General features: G+C 49.8%; 1 protein-coding gene across 1 annotated transcript in view; it reads left to right on the plus strand.

The window, feature by feature from the left end:
• The window catches only part of LOC144769378 (glucagon-like peptide 1 receptor), a 368,429-nt gene extending 356,690 nt beyond the window's left edge, over positions 1-11,739 (plus strand). Inside the window, exons 11-12 of the mRNA XM_078653433.1 lie at positions 1,112-1,153; positions 11,503-11,739. Coding sequence (XP_078509559.1) covers positions 1,112-1,153; positions 11,503-11,739 — 279 coding nt within the window. The remainder of the gene's footprint in view (positions 1-1,111; positions 1,154-11,502) is intronic.
• The last annotated feature ends 5,972 nt before the right edge of the window (positions 11,740-17,711 follow it).

Here is a 17,711-nt window from a genome sequence, read left to right on the forward strand (position 1 = left end):
CCCTTGGAGTCGTATCACGAGTGTGCCCTCGTGTGGGATTTTAATTCAGATTACAGAAACATAGCCCACAGGTTATACAGATAAGATTGGGTCTGGCTTTCTTTCTATTTCTCCTTTGTGTGAGAGTCCTTGCCCTAATTATCAATATGATTACATCACTCGACGTTACATCAGACACCCATGCACACATCACAGAAAAATCGCCTTACATGAATTGCTAAGGGATCCGGTACAGGGAAAATAAACATATGGCTTCTGACCCATATGGCATAATGAACAATTAAGATCATGACATTAATGAGTGACCACTTTGGACGGTGGCCAGCTGTGGCCTCCCCAACCCAGCTCTTCATCAAAAAATAAACTGTGGGCTGCAGTAGTGTCATTGCATAAGTCCAGCAGAAGCTGCCAGGCGTTCATTTTACAGCAATGCACGACCTTAAGGAACTTAGTGGCAGTTCATGTATATAATGAGCCTGTGTAACCTTGGGTGTAGTTCGCGTAGTAGTGCTACGTGAAGTGCACTTCGCACTACGCGAGCTCAACAAATATTGAGTACAATGAAGACAGAAGCAAAGATAGAGAGAAGAGGCTCTACTTATTGTGAGCATACGCAACCACTCGCAATGAGAAACCTGACCTCCCCACATTGAGAATCTCACCGGAAGGTTTATTTTCCACGTTCGCGATTGGCAACTTGATCGGCTTCCAGGGGGGCTCCCACAGGATGAGCGCCGTTTCTAGGTTTAAAAACACACGTCCTGCCACGAAAGACTCAACAGGGTAGAATTTCTTTAAAATCTATATATAACTGTTGTATCATGAGCATAGGGCGTAGGGCCCTGAAAAAGCTTGGGGCCTGGGGAATAACGCCCCTTCCGCCCTGTGGTGAACCTCAGAAGAGGGACGTTCATTGCTATGGAACCCCATCAGCCTGAGCTCCCTCCCAGCAGTGCCTCCTGAGTGTTGCGGGCCCACCGTAGTGTACCCACCCGCCCTGCGACTGCTACGAGACCCCCACAGCAGACCCCTCCCCCAGCAGAGCTGTGACAGTGCTGTATGCTTCAAAGGTGGTCTCTCCATGTCTGACTCACTCTTTCTTTACTTCCAGGGCTGCCTCCTGTCCGTTCTGTACTGCTTTGCTGCAAACGAGGTGAGTGCAAGTGTCGACCACTTATCGAATGAAAGTAATGGACCCTGATTTCAAAGTGAGAGAATACTCAACACGCGGACACCGCGGTGCACTGACTCCTTTCTCTTCCATCGGATTCTTGTACATGTGTTGTTCCCTTGTTTGTGCAGCCTCAATGCCAGTGACACTTAGTGACAGGTCCTTGACTATCTATACATGGGATACTGCATTACCTGGACACTTGGGTCTGCCTGGGAGGATTCCATGGGCCTCATTTATGAGGCCTTGAGTCAGTTTTGCGCTTCCGATGCATCACCTTTTGTTACGCATCGGCGGCATGCCTCCTGTTGCGCACTATTTACAAAGTGTTGCATCTAAGCAGATGCGTAACTTTATAATGTGTGCAGGAGTGTGGGCGTTCCCCCGCAAAAAGCCCCGTAGAAGTAACGCAGTGAAATCTATGAGATTTCACTGCGTCACTTCTAGGATGCCGTTGCGTCACAATCTTACGCCTGCCTCACAGCAGGCGTAAGACTGACAAAGGCCCTTTCACATGGGGCTTGCCCCCTGTAAAAGGACGCATTGCTGGAGTTGCATCGCTTTTGTGACACACTGCAGCAATGCGTCACTTTTGCGCATACAGATACGTCAGAAATACTGACGTATCTGTAACTCCTTGCGACATGATGCGTCATACAGTAAATATGACGCTTCAGGTATGTCGCAAGGAGTGCGCACTGAGAAGTGACACATCACTGCTTTCAAGCAGCGATGCGTCATTTCTCATAAATGAAGCCCCACGTGTATTGTCTTTTTACACTTCATCGGCATACTGGTGATAGCCAGGCCCTGGCTAGGTGCTCTGTGTTTGAATCTAGTATTACAAATCAGTTCAACCGATTAAGATAGTGGGCATTTTCTTGAAACTACTCATTTAATTGAAGGAGCCCCCCCAAGACTCCACACCCGACCTGGAACATCTGGACACCCTTGGTGAAATTTTTATAGATTCTGGCATATTACTCTACCAGTATGCAGATGACACCCACCACTAATTAATTTCCTCCTCTCTTTTCTGTTCTTTCCTTTTCTTTTCTCTCCATACTTTTCTTTCCCCTTCTTCTTTTTTCCTTTCTGTATCCCCCTTATTCAAAACACTGTAAAACGCTATTTGTTTTAACGTATAACCTTTTATTAATGCTTCCATTTTCCGGTTTCACTCCTTTGATATCGGTTGTTCTCATCAGTTTTTCATCCCTCCTTATCATACATTTTACCTGTTAGTTTTTGTTCTTTTTCTATAATTGTTGCAATATTATATTGTTGCACCCTTGTTCTTAACTGATTCAATAAAGCTTTTCAAACTAAAAAAAAAAGTGGCCTCCCCTGACATATATCTATTATGGCCAAAATTCTAGATTACGTCCAACACTGAATGACATCTGACCGCATCAAATTGAACTCCTACAAAACAGAGTTCCTATTCATGTTGTTTTATGGATCCTCCACCCCGGCATCCCATAGAGGGAAGATCCATAAACCAATCAGAGTGTCCAGTACACACATTACTCAATTCTGATTTATCACACTACTTACCCAGGAACCTGAAGATTGTTTTGGGCGGAGGTTGGGAGATCTCTTAACCTTGCAATGTAAAATGAAGACGATGGCAAGACAAATTATTTTATAATTTGGTGAGGCACATTCAAGGCCCCAAGAGTGTCAGAGCAATTTCCATAAAATGATCGCTGTTCACTTTCTCATCCGTGCAGAAAGGAAGCTTGTGGAAACCTATTGCCACACTATAGCAATAAAGGCTAAATCAGTAAAGATTAATACATATATTTAGGAATGCCTTTGTCCACACTGCAGATATCAGTCAAGGAAACAACTTTTGCATCTGCTTAAGAGGCAGCTATCCCCATTCCACATCTCTTGTTGAAGTGTAAGCTTTCATTCCAACAACTCAAAATTGACAAAGAGTGTTTCTTACCAAATACACCAGTTATGCCCATTTGTTAGCTACAAAGTGATTGTACCTCTGTTCTGGTGATTGTTCGTTGGAACCTAAAACAATGCCTGAACTGTATCCTTCAAAGAACAGATGTCGATGCCAGGCAGGCAGACAAGGATCTCTAAATATGGGCGATGGCCCTCGACCAAGGATGAGGAGGTCATGATGTCTGCTCTACTGACAGACAAGAGCATCTCGGTAAGGCCCAGAGTAACCATAAAAATAGCTTGTTATTATTCCTATGTCCTGTCTCTTTACCATTCTTATCCTGTGGCTTGAAGACTCACAGAAGCCACCTAAGCTCTGGTGAAGTTTGCCCAGACACCTGCCGGAGGCTTGGTCAGTGCAGATGACTTCTGGGGCGTCAAGGACAGCAGCAGAACCTGCCGTATATTCTCATAACCAAGGATTATAAGTCGCACTTCCGTCTCCCCGAAGAAAGACGTCTTTTTCGAAATATGAGTAATAGACCAAGATGGTAGCTATAACACTTCATAAGCCTGCGCATCAAAAGACTTGCTTACGAAGAAGGGTAAGTGAATTGACTTACCTGCATACTCACACCACCTCCTCATAATGCAGAAGTTTTCTCCTTGATCCTGATGAAAGCCTTCTGACCTGTACGAGCAAAGCAAGGCTGAAACATGTCGACCAACCTTTCACCTGGTGCAATGGACCAATAAAGTATCCATACTATTTTTGTAAAACAATTTTTATTGGCATATCAGTTCAAATCAGTGCAACACAATGAGCAATATATGCAGAAACATCCGATGACACAGGAGAACTGCACTTTTCTTGATCAGATGCCATTAACAATAACAATCCCGTTACCGCCCCCTCCCCGGATCCCACCCCCCTGGTCAGTGCGCCAGCTTCGACTCTCTTAATAGCTGATAAACAGACAGTCACTTCCCCAACCCAGTCGAGGGGAGGAGGTAGGTAGTGCACCTCAACGGGGGACCCGAACCCCCAAGATCTCCGTCGTTACATATTACAGTGGTGTATTGCACCGGGAACGGGGAACCTCACAGCAGAGCCACCCTATGGAGTCGCTATCTCGCCATCCTCACTCTGGTCATTCTCTGGCAATTGGAGTGCAGTCACTAGGGCCTCCCATGCTCTCGCCGACTCTAACGCGCTGTCGTCATCTAGCCGCCTGGCCTGTCGCAGCCGCAATGCGCTCTCTGCCTTCGCCCACCGCTCCAGAGCGGACCACTATCGCGAGTAACTGGGGCCCCGGCTAGATTTCCAATGCATGGTGATCTCTCGTTTGGCTAATATCAGGCCCAAATCATAGAATTTGCTGGTAATGCGAGTGCGGGGTGTATGAGGGAACCACAACAGTAAGCAGACGCCCATGTCCGCTTCAATGTGCCGATCCGTGACAGCATTCAGGCAGGCCACCACTGCTTCCCAGTACTCAGTAAGCTTTACACAAGACCATAACATGTGAGCAAAATCCGCGTCCTCTACACCACATCTGGGGCAGAGTGAGGATGCGCCCTCAAAATATCGCGAGATCTTAGCTGGCGTCAAGTATGCACGGTGAAGGGAGAAAAACTGGACCAGCTGGAACCTGGCATTCCTAGTGCCCTTCCACGCTCGCCGCAAAAGCTGCGGCCATGCCGTCTCAGGGATCGGTCGCCCGATATCCCCCTCCCATTTGGCTCTCAGCCCATCTAGGGGCTGCAACGGCGCAGTCGACAGCCTCCGGTAGAGGCAGGTGATGGCCTTGTGAGTGCCAGCCGCCATGACCACATACTGACAGCCCGCAGATGTCGGCGGTTCAGAAAGGCCCTTCTTCCAATGACTCCGGATACCGGCCACCAGCGAGGCATGCAACAGATAGTCCCCCCTCGGGAGGCCGTAAGCGTCGTGCAGCTCCTGAAACGAGAGCAGCGATCCCTCTTTGTACAAATCACCGAACATTTGCAGGCCAAGTTCCTCCCAGGTCGCCAGCGCAGACCAATCCCCCCCATGCGGGAAAGCTGTGCACATCCCTAGTGGGATCTCGGGAGCATAAGGGCGAGCAATGCCGGACCGCCTATGGCACCGCAGCCAGCAGTTTCTAATCGTCCGCTCCTCCCCAGTGAGCTGGGAAAGGTCCAGCTTCTGGCCTAGAATTATAAAGGAAATAACGTGTCTCGGGAAGATGGCGCCTGCGGCCCCCTCTGGGCCTCGGAATTCCAAAGCCACTGCCTGGGTGAGCCACTGCAGCTGTGCCGCCAGATAGTACCATTCAAAGTCGGGGGCTGCTAGTCCCCCATCTGATCTGGGGCGCATCAACGTGGTCAGCGCTACACGCCTCCTGCCCGCTCCCCAAATGAACTCAGTAATTAAAGAGCGAAGTCTGGTGAAAACCGATGTCGGGATCCAGATCGGCAACGTGCGGAACAAGTATAAGAGACGGGGTAGTGCCACCATCTTTAATAACGCCACTCGCCCCGCGACCGATAACGGAAGCGAAGGCCAGAATCCCATGCAGCCACGTAGGCTCCGGATCGCTCTTTCAATGTTGCCTTCCAGGAGGTCCAACGGTGATCGGTATATGTGCGTGCCTAGATAAGGGAGGCAATGGAATTCCCATCGCAGCTCACCCTCCGGTTGGGAGTCGTCCGCCCCCGGCACCAACGGAAAGAGGCAGGATTTCCCCCAATTGACCATCAGCCCCGACAATCGGCCAAAGTCCGCCAGCAGATGCCTAGCTCCACCCAAGGCAACATCCGTGTCAGCCAAAAACAGTAGGCAGTCGTCGGCATAGAGGGATATGTAGTGTGTGTCGCCTCTCAGCTGAAGGCCCTCATACGCTTGGCCCATACGGGCATGAGCAGCTAGGGGCTCTATGGCGAGCGCAAACAGGAGGGGGGACAGGGAACATCCCTGCCGGGTCCCCCGTCCCACTCCGTAGGGAGCGGAGATGGTAGCCCCTGTCCTGACCCGAGCCGTGGCCGCAGCATAAAGCAGGGCGGTCCACTTCACAAACCGCTCGCCCAACCCGAAGGCCCCCAGCACTCGAAGTAGGTACGGCCACTCGACGCTGTCGAACGCCTTCTCAATGTCGGTCGACAAGACAGCAGCACCCGGCAAACCAGCACCACTGCCCCCCATAACCCGAAGCAGCCGGCGCACACAGGTGGCGGTAGTGCGTTGGGGGATAAAGCCTGCTTGGTCTGAATGCACCAAAGCACGCATGTGAGCCAGTAGCCGCGTCGCAAGAACCTTACTCTGGATCTTATAGTCCGTCGTAAGCATGGACAGTGGACGATAGGCCGAGCGTGAGCTAGCTGCGCCGCCCCGCTTCAGTAAGGGGATTATCAAGGCCTCACGAGCAGTCGCAGGTAGGACCCCGGTTTCCCAGGCCTCCCGATAAACCGTCAGTAAGCGCGGTATCAATATATCCACGTAGGCTGCATAAAACTCGATCGGCAGCCCATCCGTGCCAGGGGTTTTACGACGAACCATGTGTTTAATGGCGACTCGAATTTCTCCCTCAGAGATGTCACCGCCCAAGCGATCCGCATGCGCAGGGTCGAGCCGGGGGAGCCGCGCCGCCTGGAGAAACCCATCCAGCTCCTCTGGCACGCACGGCATCTCGCTCCTATAAAGGTGCACATAGTATGTCAAAAATTGGTCATTGATCTCCGACTGGGTGTACACCTCGTTCCCTGCCGGAGTGGTCAGAGCCACAATCGGGGTACCGCGGGTCCCCGGCTCGGCCAGCCAGGCCAGGAGGGATCCCACCTTGTCGCGCTCGGCATGAGCCCGGGTCAGAAATTCCTTATAATCGAAGCAGCGCAGCTTCTCCGTCGCCACTTCCTCCCCCGCAGCCGAAACCGCCGCACGAGCGTCAGGGGCCACGTGGTGACGCTGCTCCTCCTCGCGCAAACGAGCCTCACTCCGCGTAACATCCTGCAGAAGAGTCCTACGGACTCCCGCGGTAGCCGAAATACAGACTCCCCGAACCACCGCCTTAAAGGCGTCCCACTCCAATGCTCTACTGGAGGCAGTGTCCGCGTTAGCAGCAAAATAGCCTTCCACCCCATTGCCCACCTCGGCCTTAAACACCGCATCCTCCAATGCCAGCGGGTTCAACCGCCAGGTCGGTATAGCCTGGCGTTGCCGCAGCCACTAGACCACTACGAGACAAGGGTTATGGTCAGAAATTGTTTTAGCCAAGTATTCACTGTGGCGAACCAAACTTTGAACATCCGGCGAGCACAGAATGCTGTCAAGGCGAACATGAAGCGCGTGTCGGGGGGAATAGAACGAAAAATCCTTCTCTGTCGGGTGTTGGGTCCGCCATGCATCAACCAGGCCCCAGCCACTCTGCCACTCTCCCCTACTCTTCGCCAGTCTGTGTGCTGCCGCCTGCGCCAAAGGAGGGTGAGACCTGTCTAACTCCACATCCAATACAGAATTAAAGTCCCCCCCCATCAAGACCGCGTTGGCCAGTACTGTCGCCAGTTTCCCTGATAGTCGTACAAAAAAGGCAGTCTGTTCCACATTTGGGGCGTAGACGCTGCAAAGAGTCACGTCTCTCCCATCCAGGCGGCCCTGTACAGCTACAAACCTCCCCTCAGGATCAAGCAATGTCTGCAAAGGTTGGAAAGGGACCCCGGCCCGCACCCAGATCAGAACCCCCCTCGCAAAAGCTGAATAGACCGTATAGAACAGCTGTCCCCTCCACCTGCGCTGTAAAGCCCGCCCCTCCGTTTGGTCAATATGCGTTTCCTGCAGAAAGGCTATCTGAATCCCCCTCCGAACAAGATAAGCATGCACCCTGTGGCGTTTCAGCATAGAGTTCAGTCCCCGCACATTCCAGGTCACACACTTCAATTCAGGTAGGGTCCCCATTCAGAGCAACAAATACAGTCTGGACGAAAGATAAAAGTCTAGGCACACTGACAACCTCCCAAAACCAGCCCTGGAAAACCGCCCAACAATCCCATATCCACCCACCCCCAGAACGGGCCCCAAACAGTAGAGTCCCATCCAAAAGTCAATATCCCAAGTATAACAGTCTCCGGTAACTACCAGAGTCCCACAATAGGTGTGAGATAGGGAGGGTGGCCTGTCGCTACGTCCAACAGACCGTGAGCTGCCCGTGTCACCTGGCCGGCCCTCCCCAATGCACCCCAAATGCCCCACATCCCCACCCCTGCAGAGGTAGAAATCACCAACGGCAGAAGGCAGTCCCTCCGCAACAACACAGCTCTCCGCTCACCCAAGCCGCATGCCTCCACCCCAAGCCCAGACAAAGGCCCAGTTGCAAATACAATACCAGCACGGCGGGTCCAGGGGATTATTCGTCCAACAAACCATCAGCTGTCCCAGGCGTGACATGAGGCGGCCCGGAACCACCGGCACCTGATTCCTCCGACACCACCTCCTCTGAGCCCTCTCGAGAGCCCGTCTCCACTGCAGATGTCGAAGCCACCGCCTGGGAAATATTAGAGACCGCCCGAAGGGCCTCCTCGCGCTCCAGCGCAGTCTGCGAGACAGATGGCGTCCCAGCCTTCGGCGGTCGCCTCCTAGGCCTCCTGGTCCGTTTGGGTCGCTGCGCCATCCTCCGCTGCTCCCCAGAATCGGGACGACCATCCGCACCAGCCTTGTAGAGCTCCAACCAGTCCCAAACTTCATCCGGGGAATTGTAGAAGAAGGATTTACCATCCAACATAATCCACAGGCGGTCAGGAAACAAAAGGGAGTAACGGATCCCCTCCTCTCGCAGCGCTTTCTTGACTGCCAGAAAGGTGGAGCGCTACCTCTGGACCTCAAACGAGTAATCCTGGTAGATGGAGACCTGAGCGTTGTCCACCCGGTAGGGGCCTAGCGCCCTCGCCTTTCGCAGAATAAGATCACGGTCTTTGTAATGCAGCAAGCGCGCCACCACCGGTCGTGGCGGCCGGCCCTCAGCAGGAGGTCGAGCAGGTACTCGGTGAGCGCGTTCCAAAGTGTAGAAAGGGGTCAGACCCTCCGGAGCCACCACGTCGCGCAGCCAGGGCTCCAGGTAGCCAGCATGTCCGCCCCATCAATTTTCTCGGGCAGGCCAACCACGCGTATATTGTTGCGGCGGTTGCGCCCCTCCGCATCCTCCGCCCTCTGCTCCAGGAGGTACACCCTGTGTCGCAGCTCCCCCAGCGCAGTATCAGTCGCCTTGGTCGCCGGTTCCAGTGCGTCCACTCGGATCTCCGCTTGCATGACCCGGTCCGCCAGCTTACCGTGGTCCGCCCTTAGAAGCCCCAGGCTCGTGGACACCTGTCCGATGTCTTGGCGCAATGCCTCCCTGGTATCGGCAATGGCTTGCAAAATCTGTTCCAATTGGGCCTGTGGCAGGCCCGGGGTCGAGCATATGTCCACTGTAGAGCCTTGGCTGCATGCTGCTCCCTCCTCCACCTCCGTCTGGGGTTTCTGGCGTCTCCCCATGGCGATCGCCGGCCGCAGGCGTAGGGTGCCCTCCAAAATTATGTCGTCGAGGGCGCAAGGCGCGTTGGCGGGTCCTCAGCTGCAGGGTCGCTCCCTGAGGCGCGCCCGCCACAATGCAGGGGGCACCGGGCCCAACACCCCACAGTAGGAAGTCCGCCGCTGGCAGCACGTGAGTCCCCCGAAAGTCGTGGATCCCAGTATCGGCCAGGGGGGGGTCAGCGCTACAGTGCGCCAGATCAGCACCAGTCCCAGGGCTACAGTGCCCAACCAGCAGCCTCCTCGGGGCACGTCGACAGCTCCCTGCAGGCTCCCCCAGGCCCCAGGCACCTCGGAGGCCCCCCACGCTGCCCCCTTGGGGCACTCACCGCCAAAGTCCGCGGTGGTCAATCAGGAAAGCAGCTGGGCAGCAAGGCGCCTTCCGCCTGTCGTCGATTCCTAGAGTCCAGTCGGGTGCCCCGGGTTCAGGTCAAAGAAGCCCCGGCTGTGGCCTGGCCCCTCAGCTCACGGGCTCCACTAGTCTTCCGTGTCCCAGCGCACCCGCTGGGCCGCTCGTTCTCCGCTGCCGGAGCTCCGGTCGTGACGTCACCGACCCTCACAGTGGTCGGCGGCCGGGCAGCTCACTCCGCAGGTCGGCCACTCGTCCAGCCGAGGTCGGGGATGCAGCCGAGCACCCAGGCCGCTGCAAAATGGCCGGTGCCGCGCCGGAGAGCTCGGGCCCAGCGCGTCCCCGCGCTGCCGCCGGGACAGCGTCTCTGCTCCAGGGAGAGCCCGATAAGTCGCGGGCAGGGATGCGGTCAAGCCCCGGCCAGCCAGGCCAGCGAAGGGGCTAAAACACAGGATAAACGGGAAGGCCGTGGCGGAGCTCGGAGCTCACACGTCCATTCCCAGCAGCGGCCAAGCCACGCCCCCCCATAAAGTATCCATACTAGCACCTACCTTCGTAACTTTTAACCTTATCCCTTTCTTATAACAATAAAGACATAACACACCTGAAAGTAGTTCATTTTACCCGATCTCACATCCCTATTCATGACTGTTGTGAACCAGACAGTGATTCTCCTTGTGGAAGATAACGGAGCACCTGGAGAACCGAACACTCAGTTGTTAAGACCCAATGATGACGCAATCCACCTAACCACAGCAGCGGAGAATCAAGATATACCGCCATTGTGCTAATGTGGTTGAGGGTCTCCATCACAATTTTTCTGAGACTCTGGACAAACGATTTATGTGATTCATTCCATTTTAATTATTATTATATATACCCCTGGAAAGCCAAATTAATCTCTACTTCTCCCTCCCTCTTGCATTTTTTTCTGAATGCATAAAAGAAGGTGCCTGCTGTCCCATAATCCTCTTTATTTCCATGGGGAGTCAGCACAGGACGCCCCTATGCTCTAAGGCAATCCTCAGTAGGGGAGAGGAATGCACTGGAGCAAATCTTCTGATGAATCATATAGTGAGAACACTCTAAGATAGAGGAACAGAAGTGCAGGGAAGGTAGTCTTCAGCGGCGGCTATTCCGCTAAACATCAGTACTCAAGCCAATACTGATGCTGCTTTCATCAGCATGAAAGCAGCATCAGGATTGGCCCCAGCGGACTCTGGGAGCCTGTGAGTGCGATGTGGCCCGTAAGTGTTTTAATTTTTTTTTATTTGTCTCGTCATCCATCCATCTATCTGTCTCCCCCCTCCCCCTTCCCCTGCCTCACCTTTCTATCGACACACCGGCCGCTACTGGTAGCCTCCCTCTTTGGTGACAGGGAAATTCCAATGCTGTTTTCTGAAAATGAGGGGTGTGGTTTAATAAATACACAGGACAGTGAACATTGTAACGAAATGGTAATATTTGATCATGCCATGCAGTTCAAAAGAAAAATGCGATTTTAAGTTCCTATATTAACACCCACTTTACCACTTCCACCAGGTCCAGAGGGAGCTTAAAATCTCCTGGAGGAAGCTGCGGCGTAAGCGGCCGGGTGTCGAGGAAGGGTCTCCTTCGCTCTCAGTTGTTACCTTCCTCGGAGCCTCTGAGTTTTCCCGGATGGACCCAGTACTGACACCAGTGGCCCAGAACAAGCTGACCAACGATGACACACACCTGGAGCTAATGTCGAACCACGACCCACAGGCATCTCCGGCCGCAGAGAGGACAGGCGACTGATGTCTCCTCAGTTATTTAAGACAATGTGCTGCAATCAGAGGTGTGGCAGCCCCGAGTGCCACAAACCACCCATCATTCTCGTCTCCATTCTGCAACCATGTCCACCACTGCCTCGGCGTGGCCCTGCCTTCACCCCGTCCAGTGAATGTGGCAATGCAAATAATAATATATTGATGATTTATATATCACATTTCGAAACCGATTGTCTGTTGTTGCTTTCTATAACCCCTTTGGCACTACTACATTGTAAGCCTTTGACGTCTGTCCTCAAGATGGGGGCACTCCTTGGCCGACATGTATAAAAATGCTGCATATAATGAACTGTAGTCAAGAAAGATTACAACACATTTGTCATGAGAGCTACGAGGAAAGCAAACAGGGCTACTGCTGCTTGTTGTTGCCAGGCAGAGTCTTTGCACAAGAGACCGTGAGATTAAATTGTTGTTGTTAAACATCAAACACGTCAGTGGTAATTGCAGTTATTTGTTTGGCTAATATGGTTGTCTCACAGTTCAGGATCCTAAACCAAAGGTGACACCGGCTTCTAGCTTTCTCCATTGCAACTTCATCCCATTGCCTCCCTCAAGTGGGCTGGCTAGCCAGTAAGAAATGTTGAAACTTCAGAATAAGTGAGTGCCTCTGATTGGCCAGTTCCGAGGAGGGCAAGAGTGTAGCAAATCATGTGATTTTGCTAGCAGTGCTTAATTTGTAAAATATGAAGTGCAGGTGCTCAAATGTTTCTCGGAGACCACACCCACTTTTTTCTGGCTCCACCCACTTCTTCCACTGGCTCCATCCACTTACTCTATTAGCCCCACCCACATCTTAAAGTGGCACTGCTAAAAGTCAAATATAATAACCTGATCTGAATTTCAGACAGGGAGCCTTCCTCATAGTAAGGTTTTGATAGGAGGTTCCCCGTGAACCATTTTGAAAAAGATTAAAGCAAATGTGCATTTAAAGCACAATTTTGGAATAAATTAGCTAAAACCACTAATACATTGAAAAGGGACAATTTCAGTGCTCTGTGTGCTGATTTGGAGAAAGGACAATACTGGGTAGGGCATGCCATTTTTAACAGAGTCAATGAGTTCAAAGGTACAACTTTGACATAGCTTAAGTTATATGACAAAATAAAACAAAATGTTGTGAGAACACTAGTCCAAACAGATAAACTGAATAAAATCATGCAATACACTTGAATGAGTCAGCCACTGTCACTTCCAGTGGCCGAAGGGGTAATCAGTATAGTGGAGTATTCCGTTACAGCTACTGCTTTAGAGAAACAATAAAAAAGCATGCTTACCAATTGGGCTTGTTACTATAACTTACTCTCCTGGAGCTATATGTGTATTTATTAGACATTCAGAATAGTAAAAAAAAACATGGAACTATGTAGTTCTGTATGACACAGGCAACACAGAGATTAGAGGCATATGTTCAAAATATGACTTTTTAATGAAAGATTTGTATCTTAAGATGAAGACAAATGTGATCTCCACCAAAACATCATTGAGGTATACCTAGGCCAAAGGAATAGGTAGTGGCTGGGCAGTTTGAATTTGACCGTATCTTAAATAAGTCATACCTATTAGTGTAAAATAACCAGGCATAGTGCCATACAAAATGTAAATATATAAAGACAAAATAACTAAAAATATAATATATAAATACAAATAAATATATGTTCTAAAATGAAAAACAAAAAAGCAAGTTGTCTCATAAAAACAAAATAAATACAATATATTAAATAGAAAAATGAATATAACATCCAAACAAGGAAGAGGCAATCAATCAATCAATCAATCAAACAATTTGTATAGCGCACTACTCACCTGGAAGGGTCTCAAGGCGCTGGGAGGGAGGGGTCCGTTACTGCTCGAAAAGCCAGGTCTTGAGTTGCTTTCTGAAGGAGAGATGGTCGTGGGTCAGCCATAGGTGGATGGGGAGGGAGTTCCATGTCTTGGTAGGAGAAGGATCTTCCTCCGGTGGTGGCTCTGCGAATGCGTGGTACTGTGGCGAGGGCGAGGCTGGTCGATCGCAGCTGGCGGGTGGGCGTGTAGAAAGTGAGGTGGTTGTTGAGGTACTTGGGGCTCAGGTCATGGAGAGCCTTGTGTGCGTGGGTGAGGAGTCAGAACGTGATCCTCTTGCTGACTGGGAGCCAGTGCAGGTCTCTCAGATAGAAGGAGATGTGGTTGTGGCTGGGGATGTCCAGGATGAGTCGTGCGGTGGCGTTCTGTATGCGCTGGAGTCTTTTCTGTAGTTTGGCAGTGGTTCCTGCGTAAAGGGTGTTCCCGTAGTCCAATCGGCTGGTGACGATTGCCTGGGTGACCGTCTTCCTGGTTTCGGTGGGGATCCATCGGAAGATCTTACGGAGCATGCGCAAGGTGTTGAAGCAGGATGACGAGACGGCGTTGACTTGTCTGGTCATCGAGAGGGAGGAGTCCAGGATGAAGCCCAGGTTACCTGCGTGGTCTGTTGGCTTGGGGGTGGTGCCCAGGGCAGGGGGCAACCATGAGTCGTCCCAGGCGGAGGGGGATGATCCCAGGATGAGGACTTCCTTCTTGTCTGAGTTCAGTTTCAGGCGGCTGTTCTTCATCCACTCGGCGACGTCTTTCATACCTTTGTGTAGGCTGGCTCTGGCGGAGTCGTTGGTGAGGGAGAGGATCAGCTGGGTGTCGTCAGCGTAGGAAATGATGTTGAGGTTGTGTTGGCGTGCGATGGCTGCGAGGGTGCTCATGTAGATGTTGAAGAGGGTGGGGCTGAGTGAGGATCCTTGTGGTACGCCGCAGATGACTTCGGTGGCCTCGGATCTGAACGGGGGGAGGCGGACTCTCTGGGTTCTTCCAGCGAGGAATGAGATGATCCACTCCAGTGCCTTCTCTTGTAGTCCGATGTTGCTGAGGCGCTGTATTAGGGTGCGGTGGCAGACAGTGTTGAAAGCTGCATAAGGCATAACTATAACACAATATTAAATAAATTGATACTGTCAACAAAGTGGTACAAATGCAAATAAATAACCTATATAAACTAGAACAACTAAATATCCTGACACAGTAAAGTCTAACTTTTCCTAAACATTGCAATGACACACTTTTTGTCCATTGGAATGGGCTACGTCTATTGTTCTAGAAAAACCCAGAAACAGTCTAAATTGCTTGTGCATTCATAGTCCTCTTCTTTCCTGGCTTTTCTCCTAGTGTCATCAGCTGATCTTTGTCCAGGACTGAACATAGGGGGATGGGTTGAATCTCCTAAATGGTGGACCAACAAGATTTAAAAACATTAAAGAAGATATTGTTTCAGTCACCAATGATGCTCTTGTGATGTGCATATAAGATTCGTTTGAGAAAAGCCCTCTCACTTTCTGCAGTACTAATAGCAATAGTGTGTAAGGCCATCAAAAGTTCCTTGAACTGCCTTTTAATTCATTTTCCTCCAGGTTCCTTATACTCTCTGTAAGCACGTATGGTTTCTCGGCTGGCAATGTTGAATCTTTTACAGAGAGACCCAATATCACTTCCACCATAAAGAGCAGGTAGCTCATCAGGCCAGTACTATTTGTATAAAACGTTCACTTCGCTACTCAGTGTATCATACTCAGCCTTTTTGTCAGCAGAATTAGTTCCTCCTGTAGACAACAAACAATGTCTTAGATTTTCTGCAAGGCTACGAAAAAACTGACCCTGTTCAATGATTTTGTCAGTGGTCTTTCCTTTGTGCAGCACCACACCTTGGAATATATTTTCTTCCATGGCCTTTTTACATAGTGAGAAATGGTTGCCTTGCCTGTCTACCATTGCCTCAAACACTGCTATTTGCCGACAGATGAGAATCAATGATTGTAGAATCACGTTTCTGTAACTCGAGTGATAACTCAGATAACTATATTTTCTTCCATGGCCTTTTTACATAGTGAGAAATGGTTGCCTTGCCTGTCTACCATTGCCTCAAACACTGCTATTTGCCGACAGATGAGAATCAATGATTGTAGAATCACATTTCTGTAACTCGAGTGATAACTCAGATAACTCCTGAAGAGCATCATACATGAGGCCAAGATTAGTAACAAACTGTATAGATAATAACCGCCCTCCTAGGTCTGTGTACATATTTCGTGTGGAACTGTCACGGGAACCATCATCAGCTGCATAGTAAAGTGCTTGTAGAGAGCAGGATAAGCATTCCAAATAGCCTCCACTGTTCTGAAGCTTGATGCAACCCAACGAGTATCTAACACTCTATCTATTCTGCAAAGCTGAACGTAAAGAGCTTCAGCACATTCCTTAAGCTCCAAACAGTTTTTAACAGAGGTGGAAAATAGAGAATACAGCTTATCGAGTACGTTTTTGAAATGATTTGTAGCACCAATATCTTTCATGACATCATTAACGGCAAGTTCCAGGCGATGTGCTGAGCAGTGCCAGGCTACAATATTGGAAGAGATTTTTTCTTGCAACCTCTTTACAGCACCACTGTGGCGGCCAAACATCACTGAAGCTCCATCACAAGCAACTGAAACCAGGCATTTGGAGAGAAAGTCCTCACTTATATTAACTGGATCTTTTTTTAGTACAGACAGTAAACTGTTTACTATGCCATCAGCTGACAAATCACTCAGTTCAATGAGGTCAACAAACATATTAGCTGGGGAGTCCATGCTAGGTAGCTGCATTCGCATGTACACAATTAAATAACTTTTCCTATTTAACGCAGTGGCTTCATCTAGTAAAAGACTTACTTTTGGGGAAAGCTCAATAATTTTGGCAAATATCTTCCTCTTCATTTCTGAGAATATGTGGCGTTGTATGTTTGAGCAAGCTACATTGGAGTGCAAAATTCGACCCATATCTAGTCCATTCAACTGGTGTCAGTCTATCTCCATTTCAAAACCATACGCTGGCCTGTTTCGCTTTGCCTTCTTATAAGTTACACAGAATATTCTGGCTGTTGCTGACATTTGTACAGATTGCGCTTTTGCAGTTACTTGCAATAAAGGATCTCTCTTTGCTTTTTCTAAGATTTTTAACGTTGCAACACGAGCTTTGCTTAGTGTATGTTCTCCAATCTTTTTCCTCAATGACTTCTGTTGCTGTTCTATATTGGTGCCATATGCCTTCACAGTAGACTCAGTCCATTCTTTTGACAATTTCATTCCCCTGGATTTATCAGCACCAAAATGATGGACTTGGTGACACACGGAATAGCTAAGGTTAGGGCCTTTAGCAATTAACCATGGATGCTTGCTTTGGAAATATATTTTTTTGTCATGGTTCCAACCTTTAGGAAGAATGCCTTTCCTAAAAACTCTGTCTGAATTTGGTTACAGTGATAATATGCCAGACTGTTTGCTAGTGCTTGGAGCTTCCTCCATCTCTACAGCAATCTCCACAGCATGATGCTGCTCATCTCTAAGAGGACTATCTTGTGTCTTTTCTTCTGTATGGGTGATGATAACGCTGCTGCTAGTAATGGTGTCACTCTCATCTAGTGCCTTCTCTCGCACTTCATCTTCCTTGTTCCCTTCATCCACTGGAAGTGCATGGTCTTTTGTAGCAAGATTGCTAGCAGGCTCCTCATCAATCTTGAGCTTAAATTTGGTGAAGTAGCTTGAAATCTTCTTCTGTCCACTACGTGACATTCTAGGGAAGCAAAGTGAAAAAAACACACAGGACATGTGCGAAGTGTGATGACAATTCATCTAAGTAACATGCACAAATAATATTTATTTGCAGCTAGCACCAAAGACATTTCTGCATCTGCACATATATTAACATCCAAGACTCACTACATGGACAATCCAAATGGATCCTACTGTGCCCACCCAAATTCAGGTGTTTTCCAAATCAGACCCCTGGCAGCCCTGCAGCATTCACTCAAAAGACACACAAAGTCTTTAAAGTTTTTGCTTCTGGTATTACAACAAAAGTTGGGTGAGGTGGCAGTGTGCAGACTTAGTTACACACTGTGAT

This window comes from Lissotriton helveticus, chromosome 7 (assembly GCF_964261635.1).
Source record: "Lissotriton helveticus chromosome 7, aLisHel1.1, whole genome shotgun sequence".
NCBI lineage: Eukaryota > Metazoa > Chordata > Amphibia > Caudata > Salamandridae > Lissotriton > Lissotriton helveticus.